The sequence below is a fragment of the Xyrauchen texanus genome, chromosome 49 (assembly GCF_025860055.1).
Source record: "Xyrauchen texanus isolate HMW12.3.18 chromosome 49, RBS_HiC_50CHRs, whole genome shotgun sequence".
Lineage (NCBI taxonomy): Eukaryota > Metazoa > Chordata > Actinopteri > Cypriniformes > Catostomidae > Xyrauchen > Xyrauchen texanus.
The window spans coordinates 18,190,693-18,212,175 of NC_068324.1; the positions used below are offsets into that span (position 1 = coordinate 18,190,693).

The following is a 21,483-nucleotide window of genomic DNA, read 5'->3' on the forward strand; positions in this document are numbered from 1 at the left end:
TTCTGTGTGCAATTGAGCCACATGTTTGGCCTTGCGAGCTGATTACATTGATGTGGCTGTTGTGGGTCACAGTTGTAAAGCCACCAACTGGAAAGAAGTGTGGCACTTTTAACAGACTTTGAAATATTCCTCTTATGTTTTCATTAATTTCTTCAAATTTCATTAGAATATTGTCAAGACACTGCTGGTGTAAAATTTTAAAGGGATATTTGATATCTTAAATAGTGTTGCCATGGCAATGCATTAAATGTTATGCTTCCTTTCTTCTTATACTTGGTCTGCTTAAAAGTTAATGAAATTGAGCATTAGGGCTGGGCAAAAGTTAATGCATGGGCATGTAGGGGGGCTCTGTAGCACCCTGTTTAAAATGGGCATATAAGATGGCCTCTGTAGCAACCCCATTTTCACCAACTGTCACCAGAATTGGTACATATATATGGTTCTCATCAAGCCGGACATCTTTCTTAATAATTGTTATTAGACCAGCATTTGTGATTTAAGCCTTTAGTGTGATTTAAGACTAAAAATTTGTAGTCTTGGGGCTAATCTTTTGGATGTGACTATTTTGGGTCACGGTCATAACAGCACCACCTGGCAGCAGGAAGTGTGGCTCTTACAACAGATATTAAAATAGCCCTCTTATATTTAGCAAAATTGCTTCAATTGTTTTTAGAATAATTTCAAATGCCAAATGCATGTGTCCACCTTGTATTGTTTTCTGAAAGCCACAGGGTCAAAATGGACCCATGGTGCTTGGTGCCTGTCATCGCTGCTTGCAGGTATATTTACAGTTATGTTTCCCGTTAGCAACATGCTAACATCAAACTTGTGCTATTGTACTAAATACCAGTGTATATAATGTTGTTTTATTTAATACTGAAAAGTATTGAGAATAAATTGTTCAATCGAATTCCAGTAGACTTTTTCATCCAATATTTATGCCTGCTATGTATTTTTTGTGCTAATAAGAGAATTGTTTTTTCATTAGCAACATACTACTGACATACTTTACTGGGATCAACTGTTGCAGAGTGTTAGCAGGTGTTAGTTGAGTCTCGGTTAGGGTGCCTAAGAAGTTAGCCATTGGAGAACTCATAATCTACCATTTTGTAGTCTGTTGATATGACCGTGCACCCTAAATATCCTAAATAATATTCTGGTCCTCTAATGTAATTAGACAAGCTGCATTGCAAGAATTCTGCTTCTAATCAAAATAACAGATCTAGGATGCTTCAGTGTTTGTAACACTCTGCTTGCATGTGCTTGCAGCATATTAGCCAGTCTGCTGTGGAGAAAAAATTAAACTAACAAACCTGTCAAATGTTGTCTGAAATGTAAGTTACTCAATATTTACTTTTTGTTTATTAAACTGTTATAAAAACGTATTAATCTATATAAATGCAACATCACTCTTCCTGTTTTGCTATTGCAGTGATGTGGCCATAGGCGTGAGCTGGCAGATATTCAGTAGAACAGCACCCTCCCTCATGTGACATTGCATTATTTGATCCACATACAGAAATTAGCTCTCAATAAACACATTGCTAGATCCCCATGCAGATATCTGCATGGATCACAAGGAGGCTACTGCATTTAGGCAAAAATGTGTATTTCATGGTTGATTTCTATGGGTAGTTTGTAATAATACATGTTTAGTTCTATTTACATTATACTGATGCAAAGATAACAGCTTTTTAGACCCTGACTTACCGCCTCTAGTTACATAAATATCTCAGTCTTAGAGTCACAGAGAGTTTGTTTTACTAGAGGCTATGTAGACATGACGGTTCAAACAGCCACTCTTCATCCAGACAGTAGCTTCGGAGCAATCTGAGGTTAAATGCCTCGCTTGAAGGCACAATGTTGACACTTCAGTGGTATGACATGAACTGTTCACCAGTTTTTGAATTGTGTTTTTTTCTTGTTGTGACGAAGAGGAGGGTGTGGCCGGGCCGTGAGGATACACGCCCGGTGCTGAGTTGCCTAATCGGGGAGGGAGATACGGGAAGAGCCAGGGATGCCAAAGAGAGAGAGGAGAGAGAGAGAAAAGGAACGCTCATCTTCGGCCTCGGCAGACACGCTGCCCACCTGATTCTCATCCGCTCCTCCGCCCCCTGGCGGACGACAGCCACTCATCCTTTCCCTGGCGGATGGCAACGACTCCTCCCTCCCTTGGTGGATGGCAACGGCTCCTTCTTCTCCTGGCAGATGGCAGCATCTCCTCTGCTTCCGGCAGACGGCAGTGGTGAGTTCTCCCAGACAGCGTGCCCTTCCTCCTTTCACAGGTTTTGGCACCAGTGTATCAGTTCAGGAAAGGAGGATGCGTGAACCAGAGTAACAAACAACAAAATTTTAATCAAACAGAACAACAAACTGAAAACACAGGAACATAAACACACACACACAGAGCGTCCACATGTCTCTCTCTCTCTCTCTCTCTCTCTCTCTCTCTCTCTCTCTCTGGCATCCCCGGATCTTCCCGTATCTGCCTCCAGCTGATTAGGCAGCTCAGCGCCAGGCGTGTATCCTCGCGGCCCGGCCCCTCCCTCCTTCTCGTCACACTTATTTTCAAACCACAACATTTTATTTTCAGTTAGATGCAGTAAGCAAGCCAGACTATAATATCACAAATGATATAATAAAGAATGTGAGTTAATCATGAATAATAAATGTGTTTGCTGCAGCTGTCTGCTGTTTTTAGTTGTTATATAAATATGTGTTGGTCCCCACAATGTGAAGACCAGCCAAAGGTCCCACCAGGACAAAAGGTACTATGAAATTGGAAAAAAATATAAAATGCTGAAAGGCTTCTGTGATGGTTACATTTAAGAATGAAGTTAGGATATAGAAAATATAATTAGCTCAGTATAAAAACATTACAAGTCAATGGAAAGAGAGAGAGAGAGAGAGAGAGAGAGAGAGAGAGAGAGAGAGAGAGAGAGAGAGAGATGCTCTTTCAGGGCACAGTGGTTATATGTACACCCCCCCACCCCCCTCACGACCAGGTTCCTGACTGCCGTTGCCACCGTGATCGTGTCAGAAACATCCTACTTTTTTAATAATTACTCAACAAGGGAGACGAGGAGAGTGGAGGGCTCAAAAAAGGAAGAGAATTCAGAGGAGAGGAAAACGGAGGAAGACACTGCTGTGTATTTGCCCAGGATGGACGGACGAAAAAGCAGATGATAAAAAGAAAGGATGATCTATAAAAAGAGATCAGAATGTCAACAGCATGTCTGATCATGTCAAGAGAGCTACACCGCTTTTGTGCGGCTTACAATGAAGCAAATTGCCCCAGGCTTGCTTATAGCCATGAGCAAGAAACCCATTGTGATGAACTATTTCCACATGGGGAGAAATCTTCATTCAAACGTGGCATGATCAAAAACACATCAGCACGTTTCATCAGAAATGACGAGGGAATTGTTTGAGTTGATTGTTGAGTGGCCTCATAAAATCATATTCTTGATGTGGCCAGCAAAATAAGTGTACCGATTATTCATGTGAGGATTCAGATAAAGAAAAGCAAAAGCGACATTGTCATGAAACTAGATGATCTTGTTGAACTGGATGATTGAAGTACTGAAGATATTACTCATCAGCTTTAATAAACTTAAAGGGACCTAGAGTGACTATTAGATGCTATTGAAAATACTTATATATTACGTTATTGTTTACATTTTTGTTCATGTATAAAAAGCTTTTTACTTGGTTCGTTGTGCGTACCACAGCAGTTTCCTGGTGAAATGAGCACTAGATGCGCTACAACAACAATGCCTTTTATTCACTTTCACACAAATGACGAATAAAACAGCAGATTAGCAGTTCATAAACAATTTTTATAAACATAGTTTTCACCCTTTTCCTCACATAGCTCTATCTTACAACATCTAAACACTATACCGCAAGACTTATCAGGCAATGCACATTAAAGTTTGCAAGTCCACACGTCAGCTGAAAGTGTAGAAACACAACAAAATGACGGTTGTTTCAGCAATTGTATTTTTCACCTCACATTTGCATTTTATGACATTGTCGTTTAGGTTTAAGTTTTAGAAGTTGGTTTATTTGTTTATTTAAAACTCAATAGAGCATTTACCTCATGTGTTTGGGAGAACATTTAACCCTTACATTAAGTAACACTCAGTGGACATATCACATTTGGAACTGCTGCAATATGTGTACTGAACCACATAATGTAATTTAGCAAAAATGTCACCACATCATATTCAGTGAAAATATTTTCCTTCGCAGTATCTCTCAAATCTCATCTGTGTGTGTGAATGTTTAAACATGGCATGTCACGGTTGAGCTTTCCTCAAACAAAGCTATTGTATAGCTTTAGAAGACTTGAGGATACATTCAGAGAGAGAGAGAGAGAGAGTGAGTGAGAGAGAGAGAGAGAGAGAGAGAGAGAGAGAGAGTATGTGTGTGTGATCTGAGCTTTTTGGAGTGCAGCAAGGTCAAAGCTCTGAGGCTCATAAGTGCATTGTGGGATGCTGGGAGATTGTGTTCCTGCTGAGTAGAGATAAATCATGTCAGTTCCACAAACAAACACACACACACACACCTACAGGTCCACACACACTCTTAAAAGCACCAGGAGTGCATCCTTCTTTTCATTATTTGTGTGTGAGTGAGTGAGTGAATGAGTGATTGTGTGTGTGTGTTACCAGCTAGCTATCACACACACACACACACACACACACACACACACACACACACACACACACACACACACAGGTGTATTGTGCATGTATGGGTGCATTAATGAGGAGAGAAATGCTAGGTTTTAAACTTTACTTTCTGGCTAATGATCTGGGAGACAAAATGAAGGTAAAATGAAAAGACTCAATCCATTGAACAAACTGAAAACAACAATTTAGTGCATCTAAAGATATCTAGTCTAACAGAGAGAGAGAGAGAGAGAGAGAGAGAGTGAGTGATTCATTTTCATTCATTTTTACACATCCATTACTTCATTTATTTAGTCTCAGTATATCTCTGCATTATTCTGAGTATGCTTGATTGTTTTTTTCTCCATAAGTGATCCTATTTCTCAAGTGCCATGAATCCCAAATCAAGCAAAAATGTTATATATTTTCTTTATTGTAAATTCACAGGGAAAAGTAGATTTACTATTTACTCAAAACACATCAAATGTGTTAAGCATATAATAACATACTTTTTATGCATTTTTTGCCATTGGTGACTAAAACATATTCTGGTAGTAAATCTGCTTATTACTGCATGAATAAAAATGACTTTCATTCAATTATTTATTATATAAATGCTTAATATCACTTATTCAACATTAGTACACTATGAAAATGCAGCTTAATGTAAAGAGTACATATGGTGAATTAATTCATGAGTTGCCAACATTAGAAACCTGTACATAAAAGTTCAGTATAGTTTAATGGTCATCAGGCTTTATTATATGATATATGAGGTGAATGAGCATCAAGAGCTGAAAAGAGTTTTTGCAGAGGATTTTAGCCAATTGCAACCATGTATATCTATTCTTTTGACATCAGCATGACAAGGAAAGTGACAACACAAGTGAGTCGAGACATTACAGTTATGAATGTAAACACAAAGAAGACTTCAAATGAAATATTCCCTTCTTTTAATATCACTGTAATAGTCTTTTTGTGTTACATCGTGACATACATCATGATTTAGGGCATTTTGTGATTTTTATTTATGTATGAATATATTTATTTATAACATATTTAAAAAACATGTAAGTTAAAGCACTCATTATTTGGCAAGTCTTGAAGTCAGCCTCTTTATTCATGTTGTTATAACTGCATATCAATGATTATTAATGCATTTGTAAATAACTTAATAGTTATTAATGAACCCCTTTATAAACCCTTTAACAATAATGTGACAGTCTAATCATGTGGGTTATTGCTTGCTAAATGTTCACTTGTTGATGTAAAATTATGATTGTGTGTGTGTGAGTGTTTGTGTGTGTGTGAATGCATGTGTGAGTGTGTGTGTGCGTGTGTGTGTGTGCATGTGTGAGTGCATATGCATGTATGTGTGAGTGTGTGCATGTGTGAGTGCATATGCATATGTGTGCGTGTGTGTGTGAGTGTGTGTGTGCATGTGCATGTGTGTGAGTGTATGTGTGAGTGTGTGTGTGTGTGTGAGTGTGTATGTGTGAGTGTGTGTGTGTGAGTGCATGTGTGAATGTGTGTGTGCATGTGTGCGTGTGTGTGAGCGTGTGCGTGAGAGTGTGTATGTGTGAGTGTGTGCGTGAGAGTGTATGTGTGAGTGTGTGTGTGTTAGAGTGTATGTGTGAGTATGTGTGTGCGTGTGTGTGAGTGTGTGTGTGTGAGTGTATGTGTGTGAGTGTATGTGTGATTGTGTGAGCGTGTGTGAGTGTACGTGTGTGAGTGTCTGTGTGCGTGTATGTGTGATTGTGTGTGCGTGTGTGTGAGTGTATGTGTGAATGTCTGTGTGCGTGTATGTGTGTGTATGTGTGAGAGTTTGTGTGAGTGTGTGTGTGTGAGTGTATGTGTCTGAGTGTATGTGTCTGAGTGTATGTGTGAGTGAGTGTGTGTGTGAGTGTATGTGTCTGAGTGTATGTGTGAGTGTGTGTGTGTGAGTGTGTGTGTGTGTGTGGGTGGGTGGGTTTGAGTGGTTTACGATGACATTGTTTTTAGGTTATAAACTGGTCATTACAAGGGTATTATGCTATAAATGTGGTTTGTGAGGACATTTCTAGTGTCCCCATAATTCAAATTGCTTAAAAAAACATACTAAACAATGTTTTTTTTTTGTGAGGGTTAGATTTAGGGGTTGTGTTAGGGTTAGGGGATAGAATCTATAGTTCATACAGTATAAAAATAATTATGGCTATGGAGATTCCTCATAAGGATATCCGCACCAACATCTGTGTGTGTAACATCTGTGTGTGTGTGTGTGTGTTTGTGTGTGTGTGTGTGTGTGTGTGTGTGTATTTTACCTTAGCCATTTTTATTGTTTTGCTTATTGTTAAACAAAAAAAATTACTTTTATTCCATTTATTCACACAAATAAAGATATACAGCACAAATTAATAGCTATAAGTATATAGGGTTTGGCCTATCCTGAGACCCAGCAATTCATGTTTTTAAAGCAATATATCTGAGACCCTCCATAACACTGTTTTAGTCCCTAGTGTGTCTAAAAGAGGACATCATGGGCTTTTCAGAGATACCAAATATTTGGCCATGTGCTCAATATGTTAAAAGTTAATATATGGTTTAACAATTATTGGCAAGTTATACTTAGCATTAATTATAAAATATACAAAACGGAAACAAATATACCTTGAATGCATTGGAAGTCAAATTGGATATAATGCATTGCTAAATAAATAAATATAAATGTAATTAATTTGATAAAATACATAATATAATTGTACTGTTGATAATATAATAAATCAGCAATAAAAATAATATTAAATGATTATTATACCCTCATATTGAAAATATAATAATGAGTAAAATTATTATAATTGTTTAAATACATAAAATAAAAATAAAACAAATAAAAACATATTATAATGATACAATAATAAAAATACTGGAATAAAATATTATTAAAAAAATATTTGCAATATGTTTCTTATGCACCTCACTTAAGGATAAAGCATATATATGCACATTTACACACACACACACACATCAATGTTTACATACAGCATTCCCTCAAAATGAGCACTCATAGTAAGATATTTCACAGTGTGACATGACCTCCATCCTTCCAGACCTCAGTATGCAGGAGGTCCTTCACCCTTGACTGTGGCTCGTCCTCTGGGGGCGGATCAGTGGAGCAGGTGCTGCTACGAGTCTCCAAGCGCCGCCTTCACTCACTCCACTGCGGCTCATTCAGCGCACTCGACCGCTGTTCTGCCGCCGGAGGGAACGCAATGGATTTACCCCTGATCTAGATACGTGGGAAATACGCTTTTAATTCTGTTTTAAGGTGAGTTCTCACACGCAGGCTGTGATAATGTGTTTGTACGTTGCTTTCGATCACGTTTGTTAATTGTTCGCGCTTTTGTTGTGGGCATCGCGTGCCGGAGAACTGCGTGACCTATGCCGCTTGGTTTCCCTACACAGTCATTTTATATTCATCCTAGAGTAGATTTATTTTTTATTTTATTTTTTTGAGCCTGGGATATTAAGATTTTCTTCTCTCACTTCTTGTCTATTTTGTTGTGATTTTAAGCCGAATGTGATGTATTGGAGACCTTTGTTTTTGTTTGGACTCATCAAATATTCAGAACTGTTTTAAAAATGTTTTGTAAGCTGTAAAATGATTTATTGGCTGTAAATAAGTGCTCAGAGAAGGATGATGGGTGAGTTGTTAGACGACCTTCCACTCTTCGGTAACCTCAAGGTTAATTTTCCATCCATTTCAAACCTCTTCTGGCTCGTGAACCATCCATTTGAATGAAGCAGGGTTTCGGTTTAACGTAAACTTAATGGATATACATAAAGCAAAGTAGCACTAAAATATTGGTTACATGTTTTAATATCTTATTCAGTCATTGATTTTGATGTGCCTATATTAAAAATATAAGCAGTTTTGCAGTGTGAAATCAATGTACTATGGTTTATCGGCCGATTAATCGGCGGCGGTTTTACGACAATTTCGGCGGATGCAAAAAAATCGCGGCAGCGGCTGCGAAATTAATTCCAAAATATAGCGATAGCTTTGTCACGGTTAATAAAATGCCTTTGTTTTCAATGTTTTAATTTAATTTTGGGTGAATAATTTAGTAAAATTAGTGTTTATTTTTTCTCCCATTTTTCTCCCCAATTTGGAATGCCCAATTCCCAATGCGCTCTAAGTCCTCGTGGTGGCGTAGTGACTCGCCTCAGTCAGGGTGGCAGAGGACTAATCTCAGTTGCCTCCGCATCTGAGACATCAATCCGCACATCTCATCACGTGGCTTGTTGAGCGTGTTACCGTGGAGACGTAGCGCGTGTGGAGGCTTCACGCTATTCTCCACAGCATTCATGCACAACTCAGCACGAGAATCACATTATACCCAGCAAACGTGAGACGTCTTCCAGACGTGTAAATCATGTCTATATTGCATCAGTCGGTCCAAGACCATATCGTTATGTCTGCACAACATGCAAATCAGGTTCAGTATCTCGACGTCTGACTCGGACCCCTCTTGGATGTAGATATGATGTGTTACATTTGAACGTCTGGCTAGGAGTTTTTTGGACGTCTGTAGACATGCAGGACAGGTGCAAAAATTCAACATATATGTTCAATTCAGAAGTTGCAATATCTGTTAATTGACTGTTAACAGATTGTTAATTGGTCCAGAAACAGTATAAATTATGTCTAAAATGAGCCTGCAGTTGATGTTATAAGACGTTGAATATATGCCCACAATTACCCCATTTGAACTCATTTTTAACCTCGTAAAGAGGTCCTGTGGACATCAACATTGGACATTCAGAGGACGTCATAAAAACATAATAAAAACTTTAATTCTGGCTCCTCAGGGGACGTCTTTTTAACGTGCAACAAAGACATTCAAAAGACATAATTTGGACGTATATTTACTCAGTGGGTAGCAACCACAAGGAGGTTACCCCATGTGACTACCCTCCATAGCAACCGGGCCAATTTGGTTGCTTAGGAGACCTGACAATAGTCACTCAGCACACCCTGGATTCAAACTCGTGACTCCAGGGATGGTAGTCAGCGTCTTTACCCGCTGAGCTCCAAAGTAAGTGTTTCTTTAACTACTGAAATGTTCTGCCTCATAATCCATCCTAAATATCAGCATTATATCGGACATCTGCCGCTGTTCTCTGAAAATGAGCCACTTCAAACCCATATTGGTAGATAGGCCGCTTGTAAAAATTAATAGTTTGTTTACATCTTATGTGGTACCTGTGGTGGCTTTTTGATTGGTTAAATTTCATATCAAGGCATTGTGGAAAGCCATGCTTATCCAGAGATCTGTCTAGATATTTATCTGATGTTGGGCTACTTACAGACAGCAGAAGAAAGTTTGTTAACCTGTCTTGCTGACTTAGATTTGATGTTTGATTGCTGTGTGTGAAAGAGAAATTAATTGTGTTTATCTCTGTTGAGCTGGAAAGACTGGTTGGATTTTATGAGGAGTTGTTACATGAGCATTTACTGTAATAACACACACTTCAAGTCACAGATTAAGTTTTGATTAAGTTACAATTGCATTCCAAACTAATTGTTTAGATCAGGACAGCGATACACAGTGGCAGTGTGTTGAAGTATGTGAGTGAATAACAGTGAAGGTATTTTAGATATTTCACATGTTTGATGAGATGGTATGGTTTTCGATTGTACAGTTTTGCCTAAGCAGCCTTTAAATACATATTCCAGTTCAAGTAGAAGATGGGTTAGGTGTTATATTACAATAAATGTGTCACTGAGCATATATCATGGTAAAGCACTGAACTGATCATTTGATTTATGTGTGCAATGTCATTGTATTTTGGGAGGGGAAAGGGATTTATAAGAGGGGCTGTTAGGAATTCCTTGTCTTGTTTCACTGTTGCCCTCTGTCTGCCATTTTTGTCACCTTTGCATTCCATAGTTTTGTCCCTTGTTTAGCTCCACTGTCTCACTTGTCATTGTTTAGAACTACACTTCCCAGAATCCACCTGCCATCATCACTGCCATTTTGTTCATTGTTTTCACCTGTGTCTCATTCTGTCATCACTTACTGTGTATTTAAGCCCTGCTTTTTGTTTACTCCTTGTCGTTCGTTGAATGATGTTAGCCTGGTGTGTGTTCCCTGCCCTTGTTTTCTATGTAATGTTTATTTCCCCATTGAGGGTTTTCCTTTGTGTTTTGCCTGTTTGTTTATGTAATAAAGTTGAACTGCAACTGAATCTGCATCTCCTCGTCTGCCTTCACTGCTCGTTCATAACAGAACGAACGAACACACTATGGATCCAGCGGTTCAACGAGCAAACTTCCACCTGCTCTGCTTGAAGCAAGAGGACCGCCCTATAGAGGACCACATCTGCGACTTCCTTAAGCTTGCGGGTATCTCGGATTTCCCGGACTCCTCTCTGGTGGTCTTCTTCAGGCGCAATCTGCACCCCGCACTTAAGGAGCGGTTGCCACAGGCAACGCGTGGCTGGACGCTCCACGCGTTCGTGGAGGAGACTCTGCTGGCCTGCAGTTCGCCGTTAACTGTGGGCGCCATCGAGGAGAACTCTGCCAATCCTCCCACAGTAATAACCCTCCACTCGCCCGTGGTTCGTACCTTCACACCTGCCTTGGTCAGTGAGCCTGCACGGTCCACTTCGTCTGCCCGGCGCAGGAGGAGAAGAGGAAAGGCTTCTGCTCCCCAGTCTCCGCCTGCCACGGCCAGCGAGCCAGAGCCCACACCTGCCACGGTCTGCGAGCCAGAGCCCTCGTCAGCTACGGTCAGCGAGCCAGAGCCCTCGCTTGCCCCGGTCTGCGAGCCAGAGCCTTTTTCAGCCACGGTCAGCGAACCCAAGCCAGCGCATACCACAGTCAGTGAGCCAGTGCCTGTCGCCTCAGAGGTCAGTGAGCCAGCGCCTGTAGCCTCGACCGTCCCTGAGTCAGCGCCTGTAGCCTCGACCGTCCCTGAGTCAGCGCCTGTAGCCTCGACCGTCCCTGAGCCAGCGCCTGTAGCCTCGACCGTCCCTGAGCCAGCGCCTGTAGCCTCGACCGTCCCTGAGCCAGCGCCTGTAGCCTCGACCGTCCCTGAGCCAGCGCCTGTAGCCTCGACCGTCCCTGAGCCAGCGCCTGTAGCCTCGACCGTCCCTGAGCCAGCGCCTGTAGCCTCGACCGTCCCTGAGCCAGCGCCTGTAGCCTCGACCGTCAGCTACGGTCAGCGAGCCAGAGCCCTCGCTTGCCCCGGTCTGCGAGCCAGAGCCTTTTTCAGCTACGGTCAGCGAACCCAAGCCAGCGCATACCACAGTCAGTGAGCCAGTGCCTGTCGCCTCAGAGGTCAGTGAGCCAGCGCCTGTAGCCTCGACCGTCCCTGAGTCAGCGCCTGTAGCCTCGACCGTCCCTGAGTCAGCGCCTGTAGCCTCGACCGTCCCTGAGCCAGCGCCTGTAGCCTCGACCGTCCCTGAGCCAGCGCCTGTAGCCTCGACCGTCCCTGAGCCAGCGCCTGTAGCCTCGACCGTCCCTGAGCCAGCGCCTGTAGCCTCGACCGTCCCTGAGCCAGCGCCTGTAGCCTCGACCGTCCCTGAGCCAGCGCCTGTAGCCTCGACCGTCCCTGAGCCAGCGCCCGTCCCTGAGCCAGCGCCTGTAGCCTCGACCGTCCCTGAGCCAGCGCCTGTAGCCTCGACCGTCCCTGAGCCAGCGCCTGTAGCCAGCCCTCGTCAGCTACGGTCAGCGAGCCAGAGCCCTCGCTTGCCCCGGTCTGCGAGCCAGAGCCTTTTTCAGCCACGGTCAGCGAACCCAAGCCAGCGCATACCACGGTCAGTGAGCCAGTGCCTGTCGCCTCAGAGGTCAGTGAGCCAGCGCCTGTAGCCTCGACCGTCCCTGAGCCAGCGCCTGTAGCCTCGACCGTCCCTGAGCCAGCGCCTGTAGCCTCGACCGTCCCTGAGCCAGCGCCTGTAGCCTCGACCGTCCCTGAGCCAGCGCCCGTCCCTGAGCCAGCGCCTGTAGCCTCGACCGTCCCTGAGCCAGCGCCTGTAGCCTCGACCGTCCCTGAGCCAGCGCCTGTAGCCAGCCCTCGTCAGCTACGGTCAGCGAGCCAGAGCCCTCGCTTGCCCCGGTCTGCGAGCCAGAGCCTTTTTCAGCCACGGTCAGCTGAACCCAAGCCAGCGCGATACCACAGTCAGTGAGCCAGTGCCTGTCGCCTCAGAGGTCAGTGAGCCAGCGCCTGTAGCCTCGACCGTCCCTGAGTCAGCGCCTGTAGCCTCGACCGTCCCTGAGCCAGCGCCTGTAGCCTCGACCGTCCCTGAGCCAGCGCCTGTAGCCTCGACCGTCCCTGAGCCAGCGCCTGTAGCCTCGACCGTCCCTGAGCCAGCGCCTGTAGCCTCGACCGTCCCTGAGCCAGCCTGTAGCCTCGACCGTCCCTGAGCCAGCGCCTGTAGCCTCGACCGTCCCTGAGCCAGCGCCTGTAGCCTCGACCGTCCCTGAGCCAGCGCCGTCCCTGAGCCAGCGCCTGTAGCCTCGACCGTCCCTGAGCCAGCGCCTGTAGCCTCGACCGTCCCTGAGCCAGCGCCTGTAGCCTCGACCGTCCCTGAGCCAGCGCCTGTAGCCTCGACCGTTCCCGGTCCAACGGCAATAGCCAGGACTGACCAAAAGCCAGCGCCAATGGTCATGCCCGTCCTAGAGCCTGCGCCCCTCGAGCCTCCCGAGCTTCCCAGAGCTCCGCCTCCCGAGCTTCCCAGAGCTCCGCCTCCCGAGCTTCCCAGAGCTCCACCTTCCGAGCTTCCCAGAGCTCCACCTTCCGAGCCTCCCGAGCTTTCCAGAGCTCCGCCTCCCGAGCTTTCCAGAGCTCCGCCTTCCGAGCTTCCTGAGCTTTCCAGAGCTCCGCCTTCCGAGCTTCCTGAGCTTTCCAGAGCTCCGCCTTCCGAGCTTCCTGAGCTTTCCAGAGCTCCGCCTCCCGAGCTTTCCAGAGCTCCGCCTCCCGAGCTTTCCAGAGCTCCGCCTCCCGAGCTTTCCAGAGCTCCGCCTCCCGAGCTTCCTAGAGCTCCGCCTTCCGAGCCTCCCGAGCTTTCCAGAGCTCCGCCTTCCGAGCCTCCCGAGCTTTCCAGAGCTCCGCCTCCCGAGCTTTCCAGAGCTCCGCCTTCCGAGCTTCATGAGCTTTCCAGAGCTCCGCCTGCCGAGCTTTCCAGAGCTCCGCCTGCCGAGCTTTCCAGAGCTCCACCTCCCGAGCTTCCTAGAGCTCCGCCTTCCGAGCCTCCCGAGCTTTCCAGAGCTCCGCCTTCCGAGCCTCCCGAGCTTTCCAGAGCTCCGCCTTCCGAGCCTCCCGAGCTTTCCAGAGCTCCGCCTCCCGAGCTTTCTGAGCTTTCCAGAGCTCTGCCTCTCGAGCTTTCCAGAGCTCTGCCTCCCGAGCTTTCCAGAGCTCCGCCTCCCGAGCTTTCCAGAGCTCCGCCTCCCGAGCTTTCCAGAGCTCCGCCTCCCGAGCTTTCCAGAGCTCCGCCTCTCAAGCCTCCCAGGGCTCCGCCTCGCAAGGCTCTCGAGCCTCCCAGGGCTCCGCCTCTCGAGTCTTCCAGGGCTCCTCTTGAGCCTTCCAGGGCTCTGCCTCTCAAGTCTCCCAAGCCTCCCAGGGCTCCTCTCGAACCTCCCAGGGCTCCACCCCTCAAGTCTCTCGAGCCTCCCAGGGCTCCACCCCTCAAGTCTCTCGAGCCTCCCAGGGCTCCACCCCTCAAGTCTCTCGAGCCTCCCAGGGCTCCGCCTCTCGAGCCTTCCAGGGCTCCGCCTCTCAGGTCTCCCGAGCCACCCAGGGCTCCTCCTCCCAAGCCTCCTAGGGCTCCGCCTCCCAGGGCTCCATCTCTCAAGTCTCTCGAGTCTGCCAGGGCTCCTCCTCCCGAGATTCCCAGGGCTCTGCCTCCTGAGCCTCCCACGGCTCCGCCCCCTGAGGCCTCTGAGCCTCCAGAGCCTCCCTCAGCTCCGCCTCCAGAGCCTCCCTCAGCTGAGCCTCCCGAGCCTCCTACGGCTCCGCCTCCCGAGCCTCCTGCATCTCCGCCCCCTGAGCCTCTCGAGCTTTCCATGGTTCCTCCTCCCTTGGCTCTGCCTCCTGAGCCCCCCCACGTCTCCGCCGCCTGAGGCCTCTGAGCCTCCAGAGCCTCCCTCAGCTCCGCCTCCAGAGCCTCCCTCAGCTGAGCCTCCCTCGGCTCCGCCTCCTGAGCCTCCCTTGGCTCCGCCTCCTGAGCCTCCTACGGCTCCGCCTCCAGAGCCTCCTACGGCTCCGCCCTCAAAGCCTCCTGAGCCTCCTGCGGCTCTGCCTCCCCAGCCTTCTGCGGCTCCGCCTCCCGAGCCTTCTGCGGCTCCGCCTCCCGAGCCTCCTGCGGCTCCGCCTCCCGAGCCTCCTGCGGCTCCGCCTTCCTATGGCTCCACCGCCAGAGCCTTCCAGGTCACCGCCTTTAGGGCCTCCTCCCAGGGGTCCTGACCCAGTCCCTGACCTGTGGCCTCCTCCCAGACCTTCTGACCCTGTTCCCGTCCTATGGCCTCCTCCCAGGCCTCCTGACCCAGTCCCTGTCCTGTGGCCTCTTCCCAGGCCTCCTGACCCAGTCCCTGTCCTGTGGCCTCCTCCCAGGCCTCCTGACCCAGTCCCTGTCCTGTGGCCTCCTCCCAGGCCTCCTGACCCTGTCCTTGTCCTGTGGCCTCTTCCCAGGCCTCCTGACCCAGTCCCTGTCCTGTGGCCTCCTCCCAGGCCTCCTGACCCTGTACCCGTCCTGTGGCCTCCTCCCAGGCCTCCTGACCCTGTACCCGTCCTGTGGCCTCCCCCCAGGCCTCCTGACCCGGTCCTTGCCCGGTGGCCAGCTCCCAGACCACCTGAACCTGTCCTTGCCATCTGTGCCCCCTTGGACTTCCTGCCTGCCATCTGTGCCCCCTTGGACTTCCTGCCTGCCCTTTGTGCCCCCTTGGACTTCCTGCCTGCCTTCTGTGCCCCCTTGGACTTCCTGCCTGCCCTTTGTGCCCCCTTGGACTTCCTGTCTACCCTTCGTTGCCCCCTGGACTGCCTGTCTGCCCGTCGTTGCCCCCCTTGGTCTGTCTGCCCACCACAAGCTCCCCCAGTCAATGGACATTTTTTGTTTTGTTTTATGTTGATCGTCTGGAATCCGATCCTTAAGGGGGGGCTATGTTAGGAATTCCTTGTCTTGTTTCACTGTTGCCCTCTGTCTGCCATTTTTGTCACCTTTGCATTCCATAGTTTTGTCCCTTGTTTAGCTCCACTGTCTCACTTGTCATTGTTTAGAACTACACTTCCCAGAATCCACCTGCCATCATCACTGCCATTTTGTTCATTGTTTTCACCTGTGTCTCATTCTGTCATCACTCACTGTGTATTTAAGCCCTGCTTTTTGTTTACTCCTTGTTGTTCGTTGAATGTTGTTAGCCTGGTGTGTGTTCCCTGCCCGTGTTTTCTATGTAATGTTTATTTCCCCATTGAGGGTTTTCCTTTGTGTTTTGCCTGTTTGTTTATGTAATAAAGTTGAACTGCAACTGGATCTGCATCTCCTCGTCTGCCTTCGCTGCTCGTTCATAACAGGGGCAAACAAGTCATAAACAGTGTTTGGTAAGTTACAAATCCAATGTAAATGAATAATTATGTGTATACAATTGGAATCAGATTACTTTTAATTACCACTCATATTTATCTTAAAATGACCTACTATATTAGGGCCCTTGAGATGTCACAGAAATGCAAACAGACGTACATATAAACATAATTCATTTTAAATTCTACACATATAATTAGAATAATTAGAAATGATTGAAATTCAATTGCTGTAATTTGATAGAATTTAAAATGTAATGTGTTACATTACTTTTTCGTCTAAAAGTAATTTGAATACAGTTGTTAATTACTTAATCAGATTGCACCAAACGCTGCTCATAAATATAAACATAAATTATTGTATTTTTTCACGTCCAACTTGATAACTGTTATTTAAATTCTTGAATGCAGATTTGACCATTTAGTCATTTGGTCTTTGACATTTTTTAAGCAGTGAAAAATGCCATTGAAGGCCTCAGCTAGTTTTTAGGATAAGTTTTATGAACTGATTTTGTTTATTTATTATTACTTTACTAATTAGCATAATGTAGCAAAATCATATCAATTATGTAAACAAAATGTCACTCTTTTTGCTTATAAAGTATTTTTATAAAAGGTTGAATAAACAAATAGGTAGGGCTACAAAATTAACTAATCTTGAAAAGCGTCAATTATAGCAGCCCATGTTGGCCTACTCATGTTGAGTCAAAATATCAATTTAACGTATATTTTTGTAGCTCTTAAGCATTGTAACCAATTACAGATAGTCTGCTGCTCGATTCTGTCTATGAAAACTTGTTCAAAATTTGAATAACAGCTTTGTTTGTTTTGGGCCAATGTGAAGTTGACCATTTAGGCAGCTAATCTTGATTTACTAAAGTATAAAACAGCAATTCAGGACAGCTTCTTTTGGATGTGTTGCATACATAAAGAATAGAGCATGCAGTTGATCCACCCAAAACAAGTGTTTTAATGTAAATTCTATTATTTTGATATTAATCGTTATTACAATATCTTTAGAAATAATTGACAATTATGATTTTTTTGTCATTATCAGGCAGCCCTACAAACAGGTGTAGCTGCGTTAAACCAACACGATCACCTGGGAAGTCTGCATGTTGTTTCCGAGAGTTCCAATACACTAGGATTGGCTACAATATGCCGACACTCTGACAAGCGGCATCTCCTATCAGACATTTTTCCATTGACTCCAGCGTGTTTACCTTCCCCTGTGGTGTGACCGGAAGCTTGTTGCGTCAACAGCATGGGAAACCTGAGTTCGCACCCATCATAAAACCATGTAGTAATTGCATAATCAATGACGAGCGTGATTTGGCGGTTGCATTTTTCCCTCGAACATTACATTTTTACTTCACTGATGGTTAGGTTTAGGTTTGGGGTTTGGTTTGGGGGTTCAGTTTATAAATGATGCATTCCTCTTCACTATTACATCATGTACAGCTGAAAACAACATGCTTCACAACTTGCTTTTGGCGCCCCTCTGTGGACACTGCATGCAGAAAATGGAGCATACACATGCCCATATGCCCAACAACACTTACCGCTTTGGTCAACCTACTGTTTCTGATTTAACTGCGAGATCAGTCTGGTTAAATGAATGACTCTCATAATTGTAACTATATCATAATGTTTTTTTACGTAATTTTTTGTTTCTGAATAATTATGGAATAACTGAATTATAGAAAAAAATATCTATATTTTAGTGTGTAGAGTCAAGAGTTTGTTTTTGTGATTGAGCTGGATTAGCTTGTTTTTTATTCTTCTCTCATTTCTCAACTGATTATCAAGGTGTTGCAGAAGGATTATTGTAAAATTAAAAACCTAGTGCCAAGTGTGTGTATGTTCAGTCAGCAGTGTTATACCCTTAGAGACAGACTGTATTGGGATTAGATCAGATTTCTGATGGTACTTTAACAGAGACCAGGCAGCTGCTATATGTATTTACACACACACACACACACACACACACACGTAGTGTTTCCATGTTTTATGGGGACTTTCCATAGACATAATGGTTTTTATACTGTACAAACTTTATATTCTATCCCCTAAACCTAACCCTACCCCTAAACCTAAACCTCACAGAAAACTTTCTGCATTTTTACATTTTCAAAAAACATAATTTAGTATGATTTATAAGCGGTTTTCCTCATGGGGACCGACAAAATGTCCCCACAAGGTCAAAAATTTCGGGTTTTACTATCCTTATGGGGACATCTGGTCCCCACAAAGTGATAAATACACGCGCACACACACACTCTGTTTGCACTACAGTGGTTCCTGTTTGAGATCTACAGTTTTCTATTTGTTGGGCTGAAGTGAACAGAAGAAACATTTATACCTTTATGATGTTTTGGCACCTTAAAGGGATAGTTCATCATTTAGTTAGTGGTCGACCAATATACAAACTGGTCTCATAGAATGCATGTTACTCTATATTAGGGCTGGGTATCGTTCAAAACATTTTGATATTTATACAGATACCTTGACTTCGATACCGGTTCCTAAATGATACTTTTTTTCTATACCAATTTTATGAAATCTGATTACAAACATTACATATTACCTCAAACCTAATTTTTTCAGTTTGTTGACTTTTTTACAGACTCAAAGACTCATCTCTTGAGCCTTCTGGTCTCCTCATGCCAGGGTCGGCAGGGACAGAGGATATAACGTTAATGTGAAGGGGGGAAAAAAACAAGAAAGCTAAACTGTTATTTCAGCCAACCCTAAAGATAAGTACGGTTTAACAAGTTAACTAGTTTAATGTGAGTTAAACTGGATCAGTAACTGTCAACCTTAAAGCATCTTTAGCACTGATTTAGCTAGCTATCTATAGCCTTACATCCAAACAATATCTAACGTTACGTAGGTCCCAGTTTGTAGGACTATGTGACCGCGCACAGAAATGTTACTTTAACATGTACACAAGCATTTTGTTTGTTTGCTAAACGTAAACCTACCTGTTGGAGTCCCAGTCATAGCGCCGCTGCATTCATCAGTAGTTTTGAAGGAGTCGTCATGTGGTGGGCATGTACAAGGAAGCTCTGTGGCAGGAGGACGCTGAGAGGATGACTGCACCGGCTTGGTTTTCTTGCAGTCGAAAACTGAGCAACTTTCTGCTCTTAAGTTTATTCGGGGCACTGTCAAGTGCATCACCAGATTTGTTGTGTTGCCGCTGTTGCAATTTTATTGTCGCAAATATTGCATTGTGCGCTGTTGGCATCGAGCCTGGTGAAATGTAGCCACAGATTTGATCTTTTCCACATCTTTTCCATCTATGGGGGTTGGGATACACTACAGCCTCAAGTGTGATCCGCGTCTCTGAGCATAACCGGCGTAAACTAGTGTTAATTCTTGATGCCTAAAAACAGCCAATCACCCTCACTTTTAAGACGAGATTAACACTTTAGGTATTGAAATTTGGTACCGAATGACAAGACATTTTTCGATACGCGATTGTTTAGAGGCAATTCAGTCTGTGCCTAAAATGTATCAAACTCGATACACAGCCCTACTCTATATAAATATTTGCAAACTGACTTTATGTGCTGCTTTCTACATTTTGTTGCAGTTTCCCAGTGGAATGAACTCTAGAGGTGCTACAACAACTGCATTTTATTGATTGTCACACAAATCCCGATTACAATAGCTGATTATGACTTTATAAACATGTATTTTTTGCTTTATTGGTCACCCCCCGCTATGTTATAATATCAAAACACTTTTACTTTAACGTATGATTTTAAAATATGATACATTTTACAATTGTATTATAGATGCACCTACATATACACACTTATTCCTATATGAATATTTTACTTGGTAGCCACCTGATAGAGGGTTGGGCTTTAGACTCATCGACCATGCACAAAAGTGAAAGTGCCATAGAAGCGACACGAAATGAAATCACGTTTCTACAATAATAGATCAGTGTGCAACAGTCTCATTTAAACAATCCACATATCAGAGCTGCAACAGAAGTCCAGGTGATCATAATGGTAACGTGCTTGTGCGTTTCATTCTCCCACTCTCTCCTCAACAAGAAACTTTTAACTTTCTTGCCTAATGATAAAAAGGCAAATATTATACTTCTATTATATACTGTCTGCAAATGTGTGGATATCTTGTTTAAATAGATGTAATTCACGAGCCTCACGAAAATCCAGCATTTTCTTCTTGTCGAGCGCTCATATAATATCTTCTTCTTAAGCACTTATTCTATCAGCCAGATCAAATCTCAGTTCCTCTGATTTAGGAATGTTACGTGACGATCAGTCCATGACAATCCAAGCAGGCGATAGGGACCTCAGTAAACTGTTTACTGCTTGCTAGAGCCCCATGAGTGCTTGAGAGCAACTTCAAAGTGGGGCGCGTGGATGCCGTGAAGAGTAGCGTAAAGCCTCCACACGCTGTACGTCTCCGCGGTAACGCGCTCAACAAGCCACTTGATAAGATGCCAGGATTGCTGGTCTCAGACGCAGAAGCTGTGTCACTACGCCACCATGAGGAATTAGAGCGCATTGGCAATTTCGCATTGGAATTTTCCCATTGGAAAATTTTATTTCCATGTATATGTTATTTACTTTATTATGTTGAGTGATATATCGGCAGTAAATCGGCCTATTTTGCCAACATGCTCTCTGAATATCAGCATCGGCCATTAAAAAAAAACATTTCGGCCGACCACTACATTTAGTCACCATCAAGATGTAATGCTGCCTTCTAAGATGACTTAATTTGGCCAAATTCTGACCCAGTGACCAAAAGGAATTTACCCAGGAAGGCAGATCTATAGAAGTAAAGAAAAGACTTAGCAAAAGAAGAGTGCATAAAGAAGAGCCACAAAAAGAAGAGGGCAAACCCAGGTTACTGTCTTCCCTTGTGACATTTTAAAACCTAGATACTTGAAATGACCAGTCTGCAGACTACAGGTAAACTCCACTGCACTGGATACTGTGTGACAGTGGGCATATTCCCTGCGTATAAACACCTTAGCCAGCATCCTATGATCTCTGTCAGCAGTTCTGTGGTTCTGGAGGTGCCAAATGTCCCTTTTGGTGGGAAAGTGTGGGTTTTAACAAAAGCTTTGTGTTTTTTTGTTAGACTTTTTCTCCATTACATACACACACAGCTCTGCTGGCCATGGGAGAAAGCTGTGACTGAAATGTTTATAAGAGTATCTATGTTGTAATTCTTTAGACAGTGACAAGGAACGCATGCTA

The 21,483-nt window shown here is 44.6% G+C and overlaps 1 protein-coding gene across 2 annotated transcripts in view; it reads left to right on the top strand.

Annotated features, from left to right (window-relative positions):
* Nucleotides 1-1,939: 1,939 nt before the first annotated feature.
* The window catches only part of LOC127640309 (genetic suppressor element 1-like), a 74,543-nt gene continuing 54,999 nt past the window's right edge, over nucleotides 1,940-21,483 (top strand). The window contains exon 1 of one of the 2 annotated variants that reach the window (XM_052122773.1): nucleotides 1,940-2,245. In XM_052122773.1, coding sequence (XP_051978733.1) covers nucleotides 2,209-2,245 — 37 coding nt within the window. In that variant the 5' untranslated portion in view covers nucleotides 1,940-2,208. Of the gene's footprint in view, nucleotides 2,246-7,891; nucleotides 7,984-21,483 lie in introns of those variants that run through there. The other variant, XM_052122775.1, reaches the window with a different exon arrangement.